Below are 26,225 nucleotides of genomic sequence, written 5' to 3'. Positions count from 1 at the left end.
ATGAATTCCAATTGGTGTCGGACACGAATAAACGATCAGATCCCTAACATGGGTGGTTGGTGTTAGATACGAACTCCGATTGCATATGTAGCAATCGGTTATGATGATGAAGATGAAGAAGCACGATGATGATGGTTTAATTGAGAGAATGGAAAATGATTTTTGAATCGCAACCCTAATTGAATGCAGAGTGTAGCTTAAGAAGGAAGAATGATGAAGAATGGAGCGTGTAAATGCAAATGAGGTTTCTTTGCTTGAACCCTAAAACCGATGCCCAACCCAGCTTGTTTAATTTTGATGGGGGCATTTTAGTCTGATTAGATGCTAAGGAAGGGTCTAATCACGTGATTAAGTGTATTATCCTTATTGTATGGTTAAGATTGATGGAGATCAACAAATTGGATGGCTAGGATTTATTTTTAAAAGGATTTGTCACTCAATTGTGTGTTTACTTTAATATATAAAGAGATTAGCGTAATTTTTCCTACCCTAAAATCCACTGTTTAACTTTAGCGGTAACTTTTTTTTCCTACCCTAAAATCCACCGTTTAACTTCAGCGGTAACTTTTTTTTTTTTTTTTTTTTTTTTTGAAGACTCGGGACCCTTTGTTATACGTATTCTTCTTTGTTTGTTGTTTTTAATAATCACCTCCTTCATTCATCCTTGAAATTGATAATCACCAAAAACCAATTAAGTGGAATTGATGTTTGAAATCGATTGCAAACTACTCATGATGCATCGTGTAAACAGTTTCGTGAAGGATCATTAATCATTTCAGGAACAAATTATTAAATCAGATGATGAACATGAAGCCGCCATGGATGAACTCGATTTTTTTTTCTTCTAAATCGCATATTCATCATCTCTATCTCTCTCTTTCTAAATATATCTTCTAAATCTTTCTAAATTTCTCTAAACTTGAATAATCTCCACAAATATTATAGGGAAGTTGGCGTTATTGGATCCGTCGGCGGCGGCGGGGGTGGTCGACGAGGCAGATGGTGGAAGAGGTAAGTAACGACTGTGTTTTCCTTTTTTTTTTTTTTTTTTTCAGTTCGTCGCTCATACCTAATTCTGGTGGTTTGTTGCGATTAACAAGACGAAATCCTCACTGTCAATCTTACTGTTTTTTGTTTCGATCATATGTTTTTTTTCGTTTTGATTTATGCTTTTTTTGGCTTTCCTTTTGTGAATTTGGTTCTGTTATGCCATTTTGTTCATTAAATTATTTGATAATAGTTAATTATTGCAACTGATATATGTGAGATAAAATACTTATATTACGGTTTATATGTAGATTATATATGAATATATGAATAAGTAAGGAAATGAATTCGAACAGAGTATGCGTATGCAATTCTTTTGTGTAATCGTGACTTTCATAAAATCAGAGTTTTCACTTTTCAGTTTAAATATGAAAGAATGGGAAAGGGGAAGACAATATTTGATGATAAGTATATTGAATAACTAATGGAAAAGGTTAAATCTGATGTACACCACACCATCGTTTGTGTAGTCATTGTTCTGGCTGACAATATTTTGGCTTTCTATGTTGATATGGTTCATCTGTTGTTTGTAGATTGCTCTGCAAATCTTGAAGTTGTATTGAAAATTCTACTATATAAAGGTAATTTCATATATGTTTTGTATAATCACTGATTGTGGTCTTTGTTATGCTATATGTATCTGCAAAGTTTTGTTATACAGGTTTTGCTTTTTAAGAACTTGGCATTTTTTTTATTTGATGTGCAATATTGTTAGTTCACATTATGGCAAGTATGAAAAAAGAAGAGGTATGCTACTAATAATTTTGTGACTAAAAAGTTTGTTATTACACAACATTACGTGTGCTTTTATAAGAAACTTTATAAAGGGCTATTGATTTACTTTAGGCTTTGTTAGTCCGTATGATTCATAGTTAGTATATGTATTTGATCTTTGATCTGAGTTGCAATTTTTGAGTTTTAGCTTTATATGAATCAAACATATACGTTTTCGGGTTCGTTGTTACTTAAATCTATGAGGTCTGAATACCTGTAGTTATCTATAATATTTTTTTAACTTTGTTCGTATTATTTCAGTCGAGTCCGAACAAGAACCGTGGCGATGATGGGAATGTGGAATCTTGCAAGAAACATAAAGAAACAAATGATATGGATTATAATGATGATGAAACTGAAGGTGGTGATGATGAACACAAGTGAATGGTTATGGCTTTGATTATGATGTGTGAAGAGTTATGTGTATGTTGAAGAGTCATCTACTTGATCACACTCTGTAAGTCTTGAGCTAGATTGTGATCTAATGATATAAGTTTGATGTTTATATGTATGTTACTACTTACTACAGGTATACTATAGTAGTATATTTAGGGGTTTTTTTTTTCCCACTATATCAAGTTGCAAACTCATTATTTAAATTTGTATATTGAAATTCCATTGTCATGATTTGAAATTGCAGGTCAAACATACGAAGGCTGATTTACTGGTCATTTCAAGCAACAGCTGCAGACCAACCTCTTTTAAGGTTCTATGAGTTTTGATAATGAAGGTGCATATTTCTAATTTTGTTTTTGTTGTTATGCTATTTGTATGTTGTATGTAATCTGGCAAGCAAGTGTTTAATATATTTGTTGTATCTTGCATCTCTCAACTCGGTTAAAGCCTTCGCTAATATGTTCACAGCTCTTGATCTTCATCTCAACATCTTACATTTTGATGTAAGTCCCCACCCTCTTAATATGTTTCAAAAATATATTCAGTTAATTGTGTAATTATCTAAAGGTGGCAAATTTGAACCATTTATTTATAAATTGCTTATTTTACTACGTCGTAGGTTATAGATTATGGAGTATTATCTTTTTGAATAGTGTCACAGATTTCCTGGTATAAGAATATAGCTAACTCGCTCAAAAAAGTTTGCACTAGACATATTGTTTGCATCTGCATCAAAATTTTAGTTTTGATTATAGCATATTAATATCAAGTGCTTAGCAAGTCCTATTCCTCTTATATCTTATAATAATGTTCTCATTAAGTTTTTAAAATCTTTTATGTACATACTTTATGATGATATATTTGTACTAATTTCCATTTTATTAATGTTTCCGGGACATCCATGGGTTAGTGTGGGTGAGACTAGATCAATGGCGGGTTTAACCTAAAAGGAAGGGTTTATACCAAGTGATGGGTATGAACTCAACATGCAGTTTTTTAAATTAGAGCAAGATGTAATGCATTAATGCTGGACTGGCGGAAAGATGTGTAGACATGTCATCCCCCGTTTTGCTACTAGATCAACCAGCAACCTTTTATTACCGTATAACAAAAATTAACATGGTTCACCATGCTTAGCACTACGACATGTACCACGAACCCGTTAATAAGGAGAATAGAGACCTTGATCTGACTGCTCAAAAGGTAATTTCAACCTTCCAGATTATTCTATGTGTTCTAGGGAATGTTATATATTTATGTTCGTGTTATACGCCTGTGTTTATGATGTAGGTTATGGTAGTCACTTTGAAGAAATTGCTAAAAAGATTTCACTACTTTTACAACAAACAGATTCATAGATTTTATGTTGTTAGTGATATTGATCTCTATCCTTTTGATTATTGGAGCACATGACATGCAAAATGGGTGTCATTACGTTTATTGCCATAAAATCTTCTTATCAAAAGGGTGGTGGTGGCCATTCATTTTACATTCAGAAGAACTTCATGTTTAGTTCATTATTCTTCTTTATACAAAAATGATGGGTCTAACGATGTCTGTGTTGACTTGGTTGTCCATTATGAAACGGATGAGATAGCTCTAAATGAAGTCCAAGGCACTTAAGCTTGCTTGATACTAAAATTTGAACTTTTTAAACACATGTGAATGAAGCTTTAGTTTTTAAATTTTGTTAGAAGACTTGATTACTGAAGTTTATGTTATTTATTATGTTCTTTCACTTTTCTTCTTTTCAGACTAAGCCGATACCAGGAATTTTTTTCATGTAGTAGATCCAAATACATGCTTAGGTCATTTGAGTGTAAAATTGGGTAATAGTCGATTTAACACAAACGCTTACGATATTCGCCGCGAAGCGCGGACCCCTACACTAGTTACCAATATAACTAATAGACAAAATTTGTCTTATTTGTTATGAATAGTACTATTCAATTTTTCATTTTTTACAAACCAACCCCTTCACTTTTATTAAAATACAAATTGAACCCCCTACTTTATACTTATATTATAAATTATTATTTATCCCATCACTAACACCAAAAACACCCACCACGCTTTACCGGCTTCTACACTGCGCTCAAATAGTAGGACCCACATAGGCCACTACTGTGCTACATTTTTTTTTGTCTCCAACGATAAAAGAAGCAACTTTCTTAAAAGGAACAACTCTTCAATGCTACCAAAAGATGTCGAAAAATATTTTTTATTTTTACAAAATAGATCAACTAACTTTAACGCTAAAAGAAGCAACTTTCATAAAAGGAACAACCCTTCAATGTTAGATGAATGTTAGATGTCGAAAAAATTCTTTTTTGCAAAATAGATCCACAAAAGGAAAGACTTTTTTTTAACTCGCATTCAAAACGGAGCCCCGGCGCGAAGCGAGAACTCCACAACTAGTAGTTACTAATAGACAAAAGTTATGAATAGTATCAAGGGCATTTTCGACTTTTCAATTTTTTTTTTTTTTAATTTTAACTAAATTTCATTTTACCAACAAAGGCCCCAACACTTTTTTGAAAAATTCAAATCGACCCCCCAAACAGGGGTAAAGTGTCAAATAACCATTTTCATAAAAAATCTTAAATAAACTCCACCCAAATATTCAACGGGTCTTATCTTTTCGCTCGCAACGAGTTAAATTTTTTCGACACCATCGTTAAACTCGAAATAATTTTAGGAACACAATGTCACTAGCTATACGCAAAACGGGCGCTTTTTAAAAAACGCAAAATATTTGGGGTATTTTTCATACACGTTGATTTTGCGTTAAATTTTTAAAAGTCGACAATTCCATAGCGAAACGCGGAGATGCACATATATTGTTAATTAAAATAACATTTAAATCTCTCACGGGTTATACCTTTTAGTTCGACTCGATTTGCGCTTCAACGATGTGACGACCCGGGAATTTTCGACCAAATTTAAACTTAATCTTTATATAGTTTTGACACGATAAGCAAAGTCTATTAAACCGAGTCTCAAAATTTTTGAACTGTTTCATGAAATCATGTGACCTTCGACTGTCTCCGATGATTCACGAACCATTGCTTGTAAATATGTGGATATATATAAATATGTGTATTTAAATATATGTATAATATATATAATAACATGAACATTAATAAATTATTATATACATTTATTGTTATAAATAAATATGTACAATAAAATACATTGTAATAAAAACTATTATTTTATATGTATATTACTTGTATATATATATTGTAATATTTAATTTAATTATTTAATATATATTTATGTGCGTAGTAAATTTTGTTATTTAAAACTGTTTATATATATACATAGCGTATATTAAATATAATTAATTTTGAGCTTAAATGGTAAAAGTCTGTAACTTTCGGTTGACGTTTAATTATTTTTAAAATAGGTCTAACATATATATATATATATATATAAAAATATATATATATATATATATATATATATATATATATATATATATATATATATATATATATATATATGAAGTTTTAAAATAAAAGTTGTTCCAAAATTTGATTAAAAAGATAGTAGTTTTGATAAAAAAAAATTTTACCTTTTCAATATAAGTTTTTGTACTCCGTACATATAAATTGGAACAGAAAAGAAATAATTATCGAATCTTTTTGATCAGGTTTCAAACAGTTAATGAGTGAAATAATTAAATATATTTAATCTAAAATTTGGGATTTTTAGGAACACTTTTATACGTTAACTGTTTAGCAATGGACACGATATAACATTCCGTGTTAAACTGTCGGCAGGTTAACTCAATTTTGCAAGCTGCTAATCTATAGTAGACACGTTTTAATTATTTATGATATTATAATACTGTGTTTCTTTTTCCAGTGGATATAAACTATCTATATAATAATGTATTAGACAAAACCCATTTATCACCCTTTTGTTTTTCTGCTATGATCAACTAGACCAAGTAACCATCACACTCTTGGCATCGTAAAACCACCTTCACACTTTCCTTCCACCGGATTCACCATCCACACGACCACTCAAGCACACATCTTTAAAACCATAAAGTGTTGATTCGGTTTATGTATAGTAAACACCCATCATCCTCATCTCGTTGTTTGATCATCACAAACAACCATCACTTGAACAACCACTATCCGTCACCCTTCTTCTCCTAATCTTGTTCGAAGACCCAACCATAAACCGCCACCACGATCATACGGGAACCACCACCATCACTCGAAACTTTTATGTTTTAATCATCAACCACCGTGACACTCACCACCTCAACTGCCATGAACATCTTGTCTATTAAAATGCCTGTTTATATCGCTGCTACTGCTGTCTTTGGCAGCCATAAACAACCGCCACCACCTCCGGCAAACTCCATTGAAACCCACTTCATCTTGCTGATTTCTGGTTCGGTTTTACAACAGAAAATTCAAGCTATATATATATATATATATATATTTTTTTTTCTGTTACTACTACCTTATGTGACCCAACAGCCACCCAAAACCACCACTACCACAACCCATAATCATCACCATTAACCAAATAAATAATCAGTGCTCGATATATACTGTTTTGATTTTGTTACTATCATTTTATGTTCCTGCCTTATTCGGTTGATGTTGCTGCTCGACGAGGGAAGAAGATGAGTGGTATATGGTGACATGAAAAGATGATGTCATGAAGAAGGATAGATGTTAACTAACTGCTACAGTTCTGCTATTTGATTTCCGTTTTCCCTCGCAACCCAGGAACAAAACGAACTAAGTTTTATAAACCTAGTGGGCTTAGTGATTTATCCCTTGGGCCTGTCTTTAGAAATAGGGATGTATTGTTGGGCCAATGTAATTTTGGGCCAGAGTATAGTGCTAGAGATAAGTTCTAATATCCACAATCGAATCGATTGAAAATTTTGATAATAAGGTGATAGTATTAATGGAAATGATAGATAAGAATAATGATTAGATTAAGAATTTGGTTAGGATGACGATTAGGAGATGATGTTTTATAAAGTTGATAAGGATACGAGCATATTAATGATGATAGAACGATATACGAATAGGGTGAATGATGATGTTGTACGTGCATAATTGATGATGATGGTTGTTACGATGAAGATGATGGTGAGGATCGAAGATGTTGATGATGAGATTTTGATGATGACTCGATGATGATGATCTTTATGAAAAAGAAGCAGAAACCGGTAGATGGGTTAAATATTTTTAGGTTGTGATTTAAAACAAAAATGATACGGGTTAACTAATTCTGGGTCTGAGATATAATAAGAAAAACACAAATGGAGGAGTGGTTTAGGAGTGTGTTGGGTGAACGGGAGGTCGCGGGTTCGAGCCCGGGGAGTGGCGTTTTATTTTTAAAGCCCATTTCTTCATAGGTTGTACCCTTTTATTTTTATTATTATTATTATTATTATTATTATTATTATTATTATTATTATTATTATTATTATTACTTTTATTAATATTATTATTATTATTATGATTGATATTATTATTATTATTATATTATTATTATTATTATTATTATTATTATTATTATTATTATTATTATTATTATTATTATTATTATTATTATTATTATTATTAGTAGTAGTAGTAGTAGTAGTAGTAGTAGTAGTAGTAGTAGTAGTAGTAGTAATTTTATCATTATTATTATTATTATTATTATTATTATTATTATTATTATTATCATCATTATTAATGTAAGTAGTATTATTATTGAAACTAACATTTTTATCAAAATTATCACTTCTATTATTATTCAAACTATCATTATCATTATTATTAGAATTATCATTATTTTTATCATTATTATTTTTATTATCATTATTATTATATATATGACTACATATAACAAAATTAAGTATTTTTAATGCAGTACTAAATATATATATATATATATGTATATGTATGTATATATATATATATATATATATATATATATATATATTAATATAACTACATTAATCATTTTAGATATATATCTATACAAAATAAACATAGATAACACATAATTTAAGATATACTAAAAATATATGATTTTAAATGAAATTTTAGTATGAATATTATAACTATAATTACATAAATAACATATATTAATAAAGGAAACTATGTGATTTCCAGTATACGTTTTAATATATAAATGAATGATATAGGTTCGTGAATCCAAGGCCAACCCTGCATTGTTCGGTTGTTCAATGTCGTCATATGTATTTTTACTACAAAATACAGTATTGTGAGTTCATTTGATTCCCTTTTACTCTTTACATTTTTGGGACTGAGAATACATGCGCTACTTTTACAACTGCTTTATTAAATGCTTTTGAAATACATTTTGAACTGCGAATACATGAAATGCTTTTATAAATGTTTGACGAGATAGACACAAGCAAAACATTCCTCGAATGAATTATGTGGACATGATAATTGCCACAATTGATATGAATATTTTTCCCCTGATTATTATTGCTTGGTAACCTAAGAATTAGGGAACATCACTAATTTTGAGAATTAGTGCACGCCTAATTGACGCGAATCCTAAAGGTAGCTACCGGGTTTAACACCCCCACCCAAAATGTTCACTAGACGGAAGGGCTAGTGGGCGTGGTGTTTAGTACTTCGAAGTTTATATGATTATTATACAGACGAGATGTTCTGTTTTGGGGATATTATTGTGCGCATTATATGTTAAGGTCGGTTACCAAGCCAAGTTATGAAAGCAAAGTGAATGTTATGTATCGAGAGAATGATTTTATACACAGGTTATGTGTATGATATTTTTGTACACGAGATATGTGTACGGTTACTAAGATTTATGAAAAAGAATTTCGTACACGAGAAAGGTGTACTGTATTTAAAAGATATCGCATGTACATTACAGGCGGGTATAGGATTCGGGCCCATTTGTATCATGCATCATTTAAATCTTGTGGTCTATTAAAATGATGAATTTTATTGTTTTATGATAAACTTATGAACTCACCAACCTTTTGGTTGACACTTGAAAGCATGTTTATTCTCAGGTATGAAAGAAAATCTTCCGCTGTGCATTTGCTCATTTTAGAGATATTACTTGGAGTCATTCATGACATATTTCAAAAGACGTTGCATTCGAGTCGTTGAGTTCATCAAGATTATTATTAAGTCAATTATAGTTGGATGTATTATGAAATGGTATGCATATCGTCAACTTTCGATGTAAGGAAAGTTTGTCTTTTCAAAACGAATGCAATGTTTGTAAAATGTATCATATAGAGGTCAAGTACCTCGCGATGTAACCAAATGTAATGTATTCATCCGGATGGATTAGGACGAGTCCTTTCATTTGGTATCAGAGCGGTGGTCTTAGCGAACCAGGTCTTGCATTAGTGTGTCTAACTGATAGTTGTTTAGATGCATTAGTGGTTCTGGACTTCGACCGTGTCTGCATGTCAAAAGTTTTGATTATCATTTAGTGTCAAAAATTATTTGCTTATCATCCTTAAAGTCTAGACACGTCTTACTGCCTCTTTTGCATAGACTGTGTATAGATAAATTCATATCTTAGCGTATCTGTTACTATAGACTTTGCCTGACAGCTTCCGTAGATTCCTCCGTAACTTATGGGATTTTAGTATTATATATGCATATGTAAATTATTTATTGCAGGATATTAATCTACATCCTATAATCTATTTCTTATCGAATATCCTTCATCTGATCGTACGAGATGAATCCATCAACCAGTTCGAGTCCCTCAGATTTCGATAGCTATTCCGATAGTTATTCCGACAGCTATTCCGACATGGGTGTTCACCTAAGCTCTGGAAGCAGCGTCACCAGAATGAATCAACCAATCAGCCATCCCCAATTCATCTGATGGGTTCAATAGTCTACTTAATCATTGGAGACAAGAAGAGGGCGATCCCTTTCATCCACCATATTGTCCTTTTGGCAAAGAACCTGAAGCACTTACCGGCGAACCTGTCTGTAATACCATTTTCAACCTCATTTCCCGAATATCTCGTCATTATTACATAATATCTCAGATTCTAAACCTTATTCATTCGCTCGTTCTTACCGAAAATCATCCCGGAGTAATCCAAGAAGTCAACGAGCTTCGCGCCTGAGTAATGATTTTTGGAGAATATGGTGCAAAATTTACCAGCTTCAGCAACATCATCGGCACCAACAGTACCATCAGTAACAACACCAGTACCACCAACAACCCAAGTTTCAACATCACATGCCTCAACATCTCATTATGTACCTCGAACTTAATCATCGTTCTACGAATCGTTCTACATTATTCATCTTCGTTCTACATAACGATTAAGTAATCTCTAAAGTTTTAGAGATTATTTATTCTAGTTCCAACCGAAAAATCAAATGAGATTAATATCATATTAACTCATTAAATCTATATTACATCTGAAGAAAATATATATGTAAGTATATTTTCATAAAGATTGTAATTAAAAATTCTTTCGTACAAACTGTTAATGGTGAAAATATTTTAACGGGTAGGTAATACCCGAGGAATATTTAGATTTCACATTAATAAGTTACACTGTACAATCTTCGAATTTGATTCAACAGTCATTTACTATCTTACTTACATTCACCGATATACATATCCGTCAACACAGAGTAACCATTTTCAATCAATTTCATATTTGGATTTTGACCTATCAGAATCCAACAAGTGGCATAATGAAGAAAACGTTGGACAAAATAAAATTTGTTAGAAACAAACGAATTAATTAATTGAAATTTTGTTAAGAATTCACGCTGTCCTAGCTAACTGATTACATTTTATTTATCGCAATTTATTTATCGCAATTTAATTATCGCAATTTTAATTCTCGCAATTTATTTATCGTCATTTAATTTCTGTTATTTATTTTACGCACTTTAAATATCGGGACACGTATACAAGGTTTTGACATATCATATCGACGCATCTATATATATTATTTGGAATAACCATAGACACTCTATATGCAGTAATGCTGGAGTTAGCTATACAGGGTTGAGGTTGATTCTACAATAATATATATACTTTGAGTTGTGATCGAGTCTGAGACATGTACACGGGTCACGATACGTATTAATTAATTCGAATATTATAAATTAAACTATATATGAATTATTGGACTGTTAACTGTGGACTATCGACTGTGGACTAAAAACATTGAACAATTAAAATGAATTAAAATATTGATTATAACATATGAAACAAAACATTTCTTCAAGTTTGCCACTTGATTTCGTCTTAAACCTCATTGGTATTTTGACGGTTACAATCTGCGTTCAAACCTTTCATAATTCTTGAAAACACCTCAATCGAGAGGATGAACCAACCGCACTTCATCTACGGAAGAAAAGATCAATGCATATAGTTATGCACCTGAAAACTCTCGGAAACTGAGTAAACGTTTAACGCGTAGCTGTGCTAATTCCTTTAGCGTTATTATTACCGAAAATAACTTTGCAATCTCTTTCCAAATTAGCCAATTTTGTCACAGCTCCAACAAGTCAACTTCGATTTTTTGTTTGAAACAACCTTATTATAACTTTGATATATATGTGTGCTCTTTTATTGTTATCGGGAAACTTTTTATATTCCATCATATTACCAGCAGACGTACCAGCAACCTCGTTGCTCCTTAGCTTAAATCTCTTCGACAAAACACTATATTTATCTATTGAAGTCTTATCATGAACTCATCGGCATCTTGTAACAAGAATTGCCATACCAAGTATCGGGAAATCAGCAATCAGTATTTTGAATCTCGCAGCGTTTCTACATCAAAAGTTATATATACATATAACATTTATCTCTTAGAATTATGATCTCTCATTCTGAAACTCTGAACAAATCACAAGGACTAAACTTGTACATAAAGAATCCTGATGATTCTGTCTCTGATGAAATCTTTAGTGAATACCTTGCTCCTTGATCGCTCTAAATCATCGTGAATGAATTTCTTCATCACAATTTGATTCTAAAATTCTAAGATATTATCGTATCTTTCAATATTAATATCCTCAATATTTCTGAAGATATCTTCATAAATATTCTTATCTGAAATCATCTATTTTATCGCGTTATCAGTATTACATCATAAAGGAAACTGTATAGTTTCTATATTCTGTAAACCTTCGAGTTTAAATTATGAATGTTTTTGAAGAAGTGTTGGGAACTGAAGCATGAGTTAGTATAATATAATGACACTTGATCAACGTGATTATATTACAGTAAGTCATGCTGAGTTTCTAATAGAACGTGATGATTCACAGACTATACCGTCATCATGTGCCATATTACACGACTCTTACATTCTATCTAATCTCTAAACATATCAATAATGTATTTTCCTGATAGTTCTATCTTTTCTCGTGACTTCTGGTAATTTGAAAAGTTAGACCGAACAATCGAGATATATTATTGCATTTAAGAAAAGAAAATTTTAATTTCTTTAATTATCGAATAATTAAATCTTATTACAAAGATTTTCTCTAAATCCCTTGAATTCCGGAAATCCACCGTGATTATGTCAAAAGTTAAATTTCTATCTCAATCTTTTGTGATAGCTTTACTCGTACGTTTCGAGTAATCGAATTATTTTATCAATATTACTCAATGTTGATAAGACTCTATTTATCAACTCATAATCATCATAAAAACATACTTATTGTCAGCCATGACCATCTCTATCAAATTTCGGGACGAAATTTCTTTAACGGGTAAGTACTGTGATGACCCGGGAATTTCCGACCAAATTTAAGCTTAATCTTTATATAGTTTTGACACGATAAGCAAAGTCTATTAAACCGAGTCTTAAAATATTTGAACTGTTTCATGAAATCATGTGACCTTCGACTGTCCCCGATGATTCACGAACCATTGCTTGTAAATATGTGGATATATATAAATATGTGTATTTAAATATATGTATAATATATATAATAACATGAACATTAATAAACTATTATATACATTTATTGTTATAAATAAATATGCACAATAAAATACATTGTAATAAAAACTATTATTTTATATGTATATTACTTGTATATATATATATATTGTAATATTTAATTTAATTATTTAATATATATTTATGTGCGTAGTAAATTTTGTTATTTAAAACTGTTTATATATATACATAGCGTATATTAAATATAATTAATTTTGAGCTTAAATGGTAAAAGTCTGTAACTTTCGGTTGACGTTTAATTATTTTTAAAATAGGTCTAATATATATATATATATGAAGTTTTAAAATAAAAGTTGTTCCAAAATTTGATTAAAAAGATAGTAGTTTTGATAAATATTTTTTTTTACCTTTTCAATCTAAGTTTTTGTATTCCGTACATATAAATTGGAACAGAAAAGAAATAATTATCGAATCTTTTTGATCAGGTTTCAAACAGTTAATGAGTGAAATAATTAAATATATTTAATCTAAAAATTTGGGATTTTTAGGAACACTTTTATACGTTAACTGTTTAGCAATAGACACGATATAACATTCCTTGTTAAACTGTCGGCAGGTTAACTCAATTTTGCAAGCTGCTAATCTATAGTAGACACGTTTTAATTATTTATGATATTATAATACTGTGTTTCTTTTTCCAGTGGATATAAACTATCTATATAATAATGTATTAGACAAAACCCATTTATCACCCTTTTGTTTTTCTGCTATGATCAACTAGACCAAGTAACCATCACACTCTTGGCATCGTAAAACCACCTTCACACTCTCCTTCCACCGGATTCACCATCCACACGACCACTCAAGCACACATCTTTAAAACCATAAAGTGTTGATTCGGTTTATGTATAGTAAACACCCATCATCCTCATCTCGTTGTTTGATCACCACAAACAACCATCACTTGAACAACCACTATCCGTCACCCTTCTTCTCCTAATCTTGTTCGAAGACCCAACCATAAACCGCCACCACGATCATACGGGAACCACCACCATCACTCGAAACTTTTATGTTTTAATCATCAACCACCGTGACACTCACCACCTCAACTGCCATGAACATCTTGTCTGTTAAAATGCCTGTTTATATCGCTGCTACTGCTGTCTTTGGCAGCCATAAACAACCGCCACCACCTCCGGCAAACTCCATTGAAACCCACTTCATCTTGCCGATTTCTGGTTCGGTTTTACAACAGAAAATTCAAGCTATATATATATATATATATATATATATATATATATATATATATATATATATTTTTTTTTTTTTTTTCTGTTACTACTACCTTATGTGACCCAACAGCCACCCAAAACCACCACTACCACAACCCATAATCATCACCATTAACCAAATAAATAATCACTGCTCGATATATACTGTTTTAATTTTGTTACTATCATTTTATGTTCCTGCCTTATTCGGTTGATGTTGCTGCTCGACGAGGGAAGAAGATGAGTGGTATATGGTGACATGAAAAGATGATGTCATGAAGAAGGATAGATGTTAACTAACTGCTACAGTTCTGCTATTTGGTTTCCGTTTTCCCTCGCAACCCAGGAACAAAACGAACTAAGTTTTATAAACCTAGTGGGCTTAGTGATTTATCCCTTGGGCCTGTCTTTAGAAATAGGGATGTATTGTTGGGCCAATGTAATTTTGGGCCAGAGTATAGTGCTAGAGATAAGTTCTAATATCCACAATCGAATCGATTGAAAATTTTGATAATAAGGTGATAGTATTAATGGAAATGATAGATAAGAATAATGATTAGATTAAGGATTTGGTTAGGATGACGATTAGGAGAAGATGTTTTATAAAGTTGATAAGGATACGAGCATATTAATGATGATAGAACGATATACGAATAGGGTGAATGATGATGTTGTACGTGCATAATTGATGATGATGGTTGTTACGATGAAGATGATGGTGAGGATTGAAGATGTTGATGATGAGATTTTGATGATGACTCGATGATGATGATCTTTATGAAAAAGAAGCAGGAACCGATAGATGGGTTAAATATTTTTAGGTTGTGATTTAAAACAATAATGATACGGGTTAACTAATCCTGGGTCTGAGATATAATAAGAAAAACACAAATGGAGGAGTGTTTTAGGAGTGTGTTGGGCGAACGGGAGGTCGCGGGTTCCGGGGAGTGGCGTTTTATTTTTAAAGCCCCTTTCTTCATAGGTTGTACCATTTTATTATTATTATTATTATTATTATTATTATTATTATTATTATTATTATTATTACTTTTATTAATATGATTATTATTATTATTATTATTATTATTATTATTATTATTATTATTATTATTATTATTATTATTATTATTAGTAGTAGTAGTAGTAGTAGTAGTAATTTTATCATCATTATTATTATTATTATTATTATTATTATTATTATTATTATTATTATTATTATCATTATTAATGTAAGTAGTATTATTATTGAAACTAACATTTTTATCAAAATTATCACTTCTATTATTATTCAAACTATCATTATCATTATTTTTATCATTATTATTTTTATTATCATTATTATTATATATATGACTACATATAACAAAATTAAGTATTTTTAATATAGTACTAAATATATATATATATATATATATATATATATATATATATATATATATATATATATATATATATATATATATATATATATATATATATATATATATATATATATATATATATATATATATATAGATATTAATTTAACTACATTAATCATTTTAGATATATATCTATACAAAATAAACATAGATAACACATAATTTAAGATATACTAAAAATATATGATTTTAAATGAAATTTTAGTATGAATATTCTAACTATAATTACATAAATAACATATATTAATAAAGGAAACTATGTGATTTCCAGTATACGTTTTAATATATAAATGAATGATATAGGTTCGTGAATCAAGGCCAACCCTGCATTGTTCGGTTGTTCAATGTCGTCATATGTATTTTTACTACAAAATACAGTATTGTGAGTTCATTTGATTCCCTTTTACTCTTTACATTTTTGGGACTGAGAATACATGCGCTACTTTTACAACTGCTTTATTAAACGCTTTTGAAATAAATTTTGAACTGCGAATACATGAAATGCTTTTATAAATGTTTGACGAGATAGACACAAGCAAAACATTCCTCGAATGAATTATGTGGACGTGATAATTGCCACAATTGATATGAATATTTTTCCCCTGATTATTATTGCTTGGTAACCTAAGTATTAGGGAACATCACTAATTTTGAGAATTAGTGCACGCCTAATTGACGCGAATCCTAAAGGTAGCTACCGGGTTTAATACCCCCACCCAGAATGTTCACTAGACGGAAGGGCTAGTGGGCGTGGTGTTTAGTACTTCGAAGTTTATATGATTATTATACAGACGAGATGTTCTGTTTTGGGGATATTATTGTGCGCATTATATGTTAAGGTCGGTTACCAAGCCAAGTTATGAAAGCAAAGTGAATGTTATGTATCGAGAGAATGATTTTATACACCGATTATGTGTATGATATTTTTGTACACGAGATATGTGTACGGTTACTAAGATTTATGAAAAAGGATTTCGTACACGAGAAAGGTGTACTGTATTTAAAAGATATCGCATGTACATTACAGGCGAGTATAGGATTCGGGCCCATTTGTACCAAGCAGCATTTAAATCTTGTGGTCTATCAAAATGATGAATTTTATTGTTTTATGATAAACTTATGAACTCACCAACCTTTTGGTTGACACTTGAAAGCATGTTTATTCTCAGGTATGAAAGAAAATCTTCCGCTGTGCATTTGCTCATTTTAGAGATATTACTTGGAGTCATTCATGACATATTTCAAAAGACGTTGCATTCGAGTCGTTGAGTTCATCAAGATTATTATTAAGTCAATTATAGTTGGATGTATTATGAAATGGTATGCATATCGTCAACTTTCGATGTAAGGAAAGTTTGTCTTTTCAAAACGAATGCAATGTTTGTAAAATGTATCATATAGAGGTCAAGTACCTCGCGATGTAACCAAATGTAATGTATTCGTCCGGATGGATTAGGACGGGTCCTTTCAAACGACATTATCGTTAGCTACAAAATAATTTTACTAAACGCAAAAAATACATTAAAAATCGAACCCTCGGCGCGAAGCGAGGGTTCAATAACTAGTTAATATCATAAATAAATACAATTAAAATAACGAGAATTCAAATACTTAATCTATAAGTAATCCCTGGAACATTCATGAAACATAGAAAATGTAATAATACAACTTCATAATCAATCCTATTAGTGTGGTGTATATAATATAAAATAATAATAAAATGTAGACAATTATCCTTGTATTATGAAGTGAAAATAAAAAGGAATTATTTTCTCTCTACTTATAGATTAAGAGACTGATTTAAAAAAACATCTCCGATCAATATATGTAAGATAAAAATATTATAAAACTCCAATAAATAAATAGAAGTAAGTATATGACGAATGAAATACTAAGTGATGCAAAATTGCAACTACACCAAAGTATTAACACAAGAGAATAAAACCTAGAATATTCTACCCAAATTACGAAAAACACCCTCCTACACCAATTAAAACACAACTTAACCAAAGAAGATTTTTGTAATTTCTTCCAAATTACAGGTCAAATAATTAATCATTGACTTACAAGTACAACACCTATTTATACAATTTAGTCGTTAGATAACATCTCAAGAAATCCCATTTCCAACGCTCAACACAAAGTCCAAACTTGAAGCCATTGAAATAACATAAATTCAAAACTGAAATTCATAATAAGCCATCTCTGGATGACACCGCCTGTATCTCTACCAACTCTTCGCAATGCAATAAATATGAAAGTAAATAAAAATTGTTACTTGGTATAATTAGAATAAGAAAGAAGGGTGCTTTGATCTCGTGTTTAATTTTGAAGAAGGAAAAAGAAAGTCAATTTATGCAAGTTTGAAAAATCTGTAAGCCAATGTTTTCATTATAAGCTTCTTGAGTTATTGTAAAAGATCTTAACTTTATTGATTGTTTATTAGAATTTGTGACGTTCAATACTTTGTTTATAGGGGTTTAATTGTTATTGGAATGTACATGTGATTGTATTAAATGATGTGTGGTTTGATCTTGTTGATATTTCTTTTATTTAATTTTAATTGTTGTCCTAATTCTAAACTGTGTATTGAATGATGTGTTTATTTTTAGTTTTTGAATTTGCTGTGTTGTTTCTCATATATCATAGTATAATATTGGGTTCTTTGGTTATGAAACTTAATCAACTAAAGTTCTTGGTTTGGGGTTTTGAATGTTGTGATATGAATGAATAATTTTATATTCATCTTAAAATTTGTCTAAACTGGATTCTTTTACTCTTTAAAATTCTCGAATTTATTGTATATTTCTCATACTGTTTTTTTTTTTTTTTTAAGAAAAATTGAGCTGGTCAATTTCTGTTCTTGGTTTTAGAGTATTTGCACAAATAATTTCATCTCCAAATATTTTGCACATTATGTTTACAATATCTACATACCCTTTTTTTTTTTTTTTTGTATTGATAAAGTGCTTTTATGATCATGTAGTCATTTTTTTGAATTTGTGATGCTTGTTGATTCCTTGATACCAAGCATAATACAAGAAATTAGGAGTCCAATTTTTTCAATCATTAAGATTATTCAACTTGCTTTTTTGAGATTACTTTATTGGTTTTAGAAAGGTATCAATTTTGGGAGTTTAATATTCGGTGGTTCATGGTTCGAAAAACTGACGGTTTTTTGATGAACCGAATTCAGAAGCCAACAATCATTTAAGTTTTGACTTTGGAATAAAATATAACCCAGATTATGAGTAGACTTGGAGGTGCCATTTCTCGTTTTCATCCTTTTGGTGGGGCCGTTGATATAATTGTTGTTCAACAACAAGATGGATCTTTTAGAACTACCCCGTGGTACGTTAGATTCGGTAAATTTCAAGGTGTTCTTAAAGGTGCTGAAACAACTGTAAAAATAGAAGTTAATAGTGTAGAAGCTGATTTCCATATGCATCTTGATAATTCGGGTGAAGCTTATTTTATCAAAGAGGTTGTCACCGAAAAAGAAAATAATGTAAATGAATCCGAGAGGTTATTTGAATCTAAAGAAGATGATTTTTCGTCTGAGAAAAACAAAAATGTTGAGGTTCAGCTTCGTGATGATCAAGCAGAAAGTACAGAATCTGATAGTGAAAAGAGATTTTATGAATTTCAAGATGAACAATCATCGTCTTTTGCTGAATCGATCGATTTGTATGATAATGTAGAAGGTGATACTGAATCACATAATTCGGAAGTGGTTTTATTGAGCATTGATGGTCAAACTTTGTCAGCACCGATAACATCACTGGAAAAAAATACAGAAAATGTTCAACTGAGTACACCACAGTTTCATTTGGGCCCAGTTGAAACCCCGGAAATTGGAAATGGTTTGGAATTTAGTGATGAATCTACTTGGGCTCATTATTTAAGTGATTTTAATGAAACAAAAGATATAGGCAGTGATAATAAAGTGAATGTAGAGCGAGAGTTATCGATAAAAAGTTTGGTTGAAGATGCACCAAGTTATGTAAAGAAAGAGGATGTTTTTAAAAGCGATGATCGTGAAGTAGATGTCAACAATGTTGGATCTTTAAATCTTGAGGTTGAAAATGGGGGGGTTGGAAACGATGAATCTTCAAATTTGGAGGTTAAAATTGATGAAGTGGTTGAAAAGGCGGAATTTTTAAATTTAGAGGTTAAAATTGATGAAGGGGTTGAAAATGCAGAATCTTCGTATTTAGAGGTTAAAACTGAGTCTTCAAGGATGACTTCACCGGATATGGAAATTAAACTTTCTGATACTGAAATTGTTAAAGATGAAGACCATGAAGAATCTGAATGGGTCGAAAATAGTTCAAATGGGCCAGAAATTGGAGATACTATAATGAATGGTAATGAACGTTTGGATGGGCCAAGACGAAGAGGTAAGACACTCTAATAAATGGAATTGTGTATAGGTAATTGACTAAAAGGTCGTAACGGGGGTTGACTTAAAACCATTAATATATTGTATGGGTCAAAATGGGTCTTTTTCGGTTGGGTTAACTAGAAAATAATTTTTTTTTTTGGATTTTTGGTTTTGCCAATGAATAAGTAATATATTACTATATGAATTATATTACCATATAAAAACTTACTCATCTTGATCTATTACAACCATTTTGCCACCTCTAGCAATAAGATTTTTTTTGCATCTTACTGGGTTAACACCAAATAAAAAACGTTACAATGTCACTTGAATTTATAATGTTAAAGGTGATAATTCTCATAATGGTAGGCCAGTTGTTCTATTTATTCTAATATAATCCATATTTCCAGTTTTTGAGTTATCTCTTTGTGGGAACTTACTTCGACCTGGCATGGGATTAAGTACAGCTGTTGACACTTTCAACACCCACCGCATACACGAGGAACAATTTCGAGACGCTGCATCATCAATCATCAAAAACGATAACTTAATAGTCAAAATCGAAGATAAATACTTTACGTGGGAAAAAGCTGCTCATATTGTCCTTGGATCGGCTGCATATGGTTTAGAATTGCCCGTTGAGACCCGTGATGCGATTCACGTGGAGTGTAGTGGGCCCAGTGACGATACTGGGCTCCGTTCAACTCCATCACGCGGATGGAGATTATGGCCTTTTAGACGGGTCAATACACTTGAGCATAATTTAAGTAACCTTTCGGGTGAAGACGTTTTTCTTGATTCTGAAGCGGTGTTTGACTCCTCACAACCGGTAGAAACAACATCAGCGCCTAGTCAGTCTCCGAAGAAGCAATTTGTTAGGACATATGTTCCCACTACTGAGCAAATCTCGTCGTTGAATTTAAAAGATGGGCAAAATATGGTGTCGTTTATTTTCTCGACTAGAGTTTTAGGAGTTCAAAAGGTTCGACTTTATGTTTGACTTTTTATATCCTACTATGTAATCCTAATTCCTAACTAATATATGTGGATAATGTTTCATGTAGGTGGATGCTCATATTTACTTGTGGCAATGGAATGCAAGAATTGTGATTTCGGATGTTGATGGGACGATCACGAAGTAAGATCAATTGAAGGGTGTTTTGAATGTTATTTTGTTTTAAGTTCAAATAAAATCAGATATTAAGTTCTTGTGTTTCGTTTTATTATATATACGGTTGTAGGTCTGATGTTCTTGGTCAATTCATGCCGTTAGTTGGGAAGGATTGGACTCAAACTGGTGTAGCTACACTCTTTTCTGCTATAAAGGTATTTATCACACACACAAATTCTTATATTTATTTATTTAAGTGCTTTTTACACACGTTTTGTACACTTGACATTCAAGTTATTTATGCTAATAATGTGCAGGAAAACGGATATCAACTAATGTTTCTAAGTGCTCGTGCAATTGTTCAAGCGTATCTGACTAGGAGTTATCTTCTTAATCTCAAGCAGGTACTCATTAACAACTTTTCTAATATGCACGACTATTGACTAATTATGCATGTAGTCTAATTATGGCGATGAATGAATCATCAACTTTTTGATTTTTGGAGGATGGGAAAGCTTTACCGAATGGCCCAGTTGTTACTTCACCCGATGGCTTATTCTTGTCGTTGTTTCGAGAAGGTGAGTGCCTAATGATACTAATAATTATCGGTTTAATATCAAATCTCACATTTTTGAATAAAATAAAATCTCACATTTTTGACAACTATGGTACTTATTTATTTCTCCTTGTGGCAGTTATTAGAAGAGCTCCTCATGAGTTTAAGATTGCGTGTTTAGAAGTAAGTGCGATGGAATAAAATGTTCGATTCAATTGATTATGTATGTGGTGTGACGAGATTTGGGTACACTGTTTATTAAATTGTTTCTTTTAATTTTTTTTGCAGGACATAAAATCTCTTTTTCCAGATGATTACAATCCGTTTTATGCGGGTTTCGGTAACAGAGACACAGATGAACTTAGTTACAGGAAAATAGGGATTCCTAAAGAAAAAATCTTTATCATTAACCCTAAGGTATATGTGTACTTGTTAAGGTTGTAAATTCTTTAATCGGGGATTAATCGACCTGTACCTTGTAGGGATTAACTGGCCAAATTGAGAATAATAAGATTTGACTACTAAAATTGTTGTTTCTTTTTGTTTGAGTCTAATCACTTGAAATGGCAGGGTGAGGTAGCAGTTAGTCATCGTATGGACATGAAGGGCAAGTCTTACACTTCTTTGCACACATTAGTCGACGACATGTTTCCCCCTACATCAATGCGTGAGCAGGTGCGTTTATTGTCAAATTTCTGTCTCAAAGATCTCTTTTCGGCTCTCGATGACCCACGGGCAGTTAATTTGGTTACTTGCAGGAAAGTTTCAACTCGTGGAATTATTGGAGGATACCATTGCCAGATATTGGCTTGTAATAGTTTCACACACCGAACCAGTTCTGAAATGTTAGACTATCGTTAAATATGAGATCACGGCAACTGACATGGGTAATATTGTTGATGAGCTTATATTTTGAGCTTGTGAGTGATGGATCGAGCTTTTGTTCTCTTTCAGGCTCTCAGGTGTTTTCGCATCCTTACTGGTGTAATTATGTTGAGCATTAATTCATACGCTAAACTAATATTTGTAAATTGACATTAGTTGATGCAGTCACTTGTATATTTGTTTGAAAGTGTTCTCTAAATCGTACTCCGTATTATTTAGATACTGATACTGATTTCATTTATACAGTTAACTATTATGCACATATATCAGCAATTTACTTGAATATTTGTAAAGTTGTTTAAGAATAAGAATACACAATTACGTTAGTAAATAATGGCAGCTTTTGGTGAGAAACACCAACAAATTAAGCTCATTAAATTCATGCATTGACCACAATTACGTTGGTACTTTTACAATGATGTACGATGCCTAACAGGGTTTTCCCATGTCCGTTTTCTACCCTTTCACTGGCCACTCGAAGATGTTGCGAATGAGGTTCTGTAGTGATTGTAGCTTCTAAGCTGCGGGATCATGTGGACACCACTACTTATGGATTCTTTTTACAAACATTCATTCAAAGTGTAACACTTCTAAATTTCATGACAGGATCTTATATGTTTTTAGAACTTATGACTTTTGAAGGTAGACAACAACTAAATATAATTAGGCTAGTTAGACCCTTTCTGAATTTTCATCATAGATTCGCCACGTGTGAAGTTACTTAAGACATTGCTTTCCCAATTATTTTAAACGTTTTTTTCTCAATTTGATTGTAAACTTTTGTATTGTATTTTTATTTATTACTGTTCATTTAATAAAAGTTTGTAGCGTTCGTCTTTATGCGTATTGTAATTATAAACAGTTGAAACAATGTTTAATTATATAACTAAATCATGTATTGTTGTAAACGATTTACCGTCGCAACATGCGAACTATTGTTAACTTGTTTATTTCCTTGGCTAAAAAATGAATACCATCAAAATGAGAAAAGCTTTCATCAAAAAAGGAAGGATCACATACCGTTACAACCAACCCACCAGGGGCGGAACTTGAACATGAGCACAGCCGGGGCGGATGCAAAAACTTATTAAATTTTTCATTGAAGCTGGAGCAAACACTAATAAAAACCTTATTTTTTCGTAATTTTTTTTTTAGTGTAATTTTTTTTTTTTTTAAATCTAGCTGGGGCGGGTGCTCTGTCCTGTCCAGGAGATGTTCTGCCCCTGCAACCCACGTTCGAAAGGCTGGAATCGAGTAAGCATAAACTAGACTAACACTAGACTAGCCTAACAGAGTTAACCCAATCCAAGCCCAACCGGTGTATTCTATAATTCCAAGCCCATTACTTTTGTTGAAGACCACAGACCCAACATATCCTGTATGACCTCGAAACTTGAAGATTTTTCAATTAACCATCATCATTATCACCACAGTCATTCGCATGGGAAATCGTCACAGCAGCGACGTTTTGATTTCCCGCATCCTTGAAACTTTGATTCGAGGACTTTACAGCTGCAACGTTACATATATTGTAAAGTTTAATTTAATTTGGCTATTTAAGAAACACAAAATTGATCATAGGAAGTAAAATTTCTCACTTTGTTGTGACGCTAATTTTGTAGAATTAGGTTTATACGAGGTAAACCCACGTCATTAGATATGATGAAATGCATATCTTGTAACACGTACCTATACGATGATTTGTCTGGTCATTGTATACAATGTTATGATACAGCAGATACGACTGCAGAAAATTTGAAACGTGAAATCGAAGAATTGAAACGTGGAAACGAAGAATTGAAACGTGGAACCGAAGAATTGAAACGTGAAACCGAAGTTTTGAAAGGTGAAAACGAAGAATTGAAATCTAAAGTTAATTTTCTTAAGTTTTGGGACCCACTTGACTCTCAACCCCACTATGATCCCCGATCTACTGACCCATGCTTCACCGACGTCGTTTTGGTTGCTGTTAATTTGGATTCTGGTAAACCCGTTGCTAATCCTGTTCCCGTTCCTGCTAATAAGGCCCTTCTGGTTAGTAATTGTTCCCTTCTTTTACTGGTTATAATATAATATAATAGTACCTTCTGATAAATTTAGATTATATAATTAATATATTGGGTTGAATTAGTCCTTTTATGCAAGTTCTGAGGCCTGTTTCTAAAGAAGATTATTAAATCCATTTTATGAGATTGTTCATGTATTGAATTTAGTTCATCTCCATTTCAATAAACAGGCAAGCCGTTCACCGGTGTTTAAAGCCATGCTTGATGCCGAAATGGAAGAAAGCCTTAGCGGCACAATCAAGCTAAGTGATGTTTCACATGGCGCCTTGGGTGCCTTTGTTAACTTCCTCTACACAGCTGAAACTCCTCTTGATGATGACATGGCATGTGATCTTTTAATTCTAGCTGACAAATACGAAGTGAAGCATCTAAAAAGCTACTGTGAAAAATTCTTGATATCGAAACTTAACTGGGAAAGTTCACTTAAGAACTACTCATTTGCTCATCAGTATAATGCAAAAACCTTGCTTGATGCTGCATTATCATTAATTTTGGACAATATAAATAAACTAAAAGAGCGTGAAGAGTATTTAGAGCTTGTAGAGAAAGATCCTCGGCTTGTTGTGGATATTTTTGAAGCTTACGTATTTTAAACGGGTAAGCATCGCTGTTGTCCCTAGTCATGATGATAAGGTAATGAAACACAGAGATCTTGTGCTTTAGTTCTGTGCTATTCGTAAATGTTTTTAGCAGCGTTTTTGCAAATGCTAGCTATATTAGTGATCTGTTTGCAACTTTTCATGTACTTTAACCATATGAAGATCGAATATAAATTTAATTTATCCTGGTGTTCTGTGGTGTGGATATATATACTGCTAGATCAATGAATTTTATAATAAACATATCATACAACTCTTAAATATTTTAATGAAATAATAATATAACTTTAAACATATAAACTTACAGACACATTAGATTATTGCCATTTCATTAGAGAAAGAAAAGCTAGGATCAGTTTGCTTCGGTCAAAAACGTTAAATAGCCATTTAAAAGTATAATATATCTTGTTTTTCTTTATAGATACACCAATTTTTTACAAAAAAAAAATAAAAATAAAAATTAGCTGTTATATATCAGAAGTAATGATACCCTATCGATGTTTGATGTTCTCTCAGTACCAGGGCTGACTATGAGTACAGATTTTTCAGCATAAGCGAGGATGAATTTGAAACCGTAAATCATCTATCATCAAAATTGACAACGCAAAATTCAAAATTCAAATACTTTGTGGGGGAGAAAACATGCCCATATTGTTCTTGAAATGGTTATTTGTGGTTTAGAAATGCTAGTGGAGTTTTGTGATGTGTGGTTCTTGTAGTTAAATGGGCCTGGTGACGATACAGGTCAAAGCACTACCATAATTCAAGTA

At 31.7% G+C, this 26,225-nt stretch overlaps 1 protein-coding gene, 1 long non-coding RNA gene and 1 pseudogene across 2 annotated transcripts; all 3 read left to right on the top strand.

The window, feature by feature from the left end:
* The first annotated feature begins 1,407 nt into the window (after positions 1 to 1,407).
* LOC139844247 (uncharacterized) lies at positions 1,408 to 3,848 on the top strand. The gene is made up of 6 exons (XR_011757887.1): positions 1,408 to 1,628; positions 2,083 to 2,278; positions 2,462 to 2,551; positions 2,665 to 2,720; positions 2,871 to 3,420; positions 3,508 to 3,848. It is a non-coding gene; the product is annotated as an uncharacterized lncRNA (long non-coding RNA).
* Positions 3,849 to 19,003: 15,155 nt separating this feature from the next.
* Positions 19,004 to 22,974, top strand: LOC139842066 (phosphatidate phosphatase PAH1-like). Its single transcript, XM_071832243.1, has 10 exons — positions 19,004 to 20,254; positions 20,649 to 21,220; positions 21,303 to 21,376; positions 21,480 to 21,564; positions 21,667 to 21,753; positions 21,855 to 21,927; positions 22,045 to 22,088; positions 22,194 to 22,322; positions 22,476 to 22,580; positions 22,664 to 22,974. Exons 1-10 carry the CDS (start codon positions 19,102 to 19,104, stop codon positions 22,718 to 22,720), a joined length of 2,379 nt encoding a protein of 792 aa, XP_071688344.1. The 5' UTR covers positions 19,004 to 19,101; the 3' UTR covers positions 22,721 to 22,974.
* On the top strand, positions 22,833 to 25,519 carry LOC139842065 (BTB/POZ domain-containing protein At4g08455-like; annotated as a pseudogene).
* Positions 25,520 to 26,225: the final 706 nt, after the last annotated feature.

This window comes from Rutidosis leptorrhynchoides, chromosome 4, assembly GCF_046630445.1.
Source record: "Rutidosis leptorrhynchoides isolate AG116_Rl617_1_P2 chromosome 4, CSIRO_AGI_Rlap_v1, whole genome shotgun sequence".
Lineage (NCBI taxonomy): Eukaryota > Viridiplantae > Streptophyta > Magnoliopsida > Asterales > Asteraceae > Rutidosis > Rutidosis leptorrhynchoides.
This window is presented reverse-complemented; position numbering and strand designations above follow the sequence as displayed.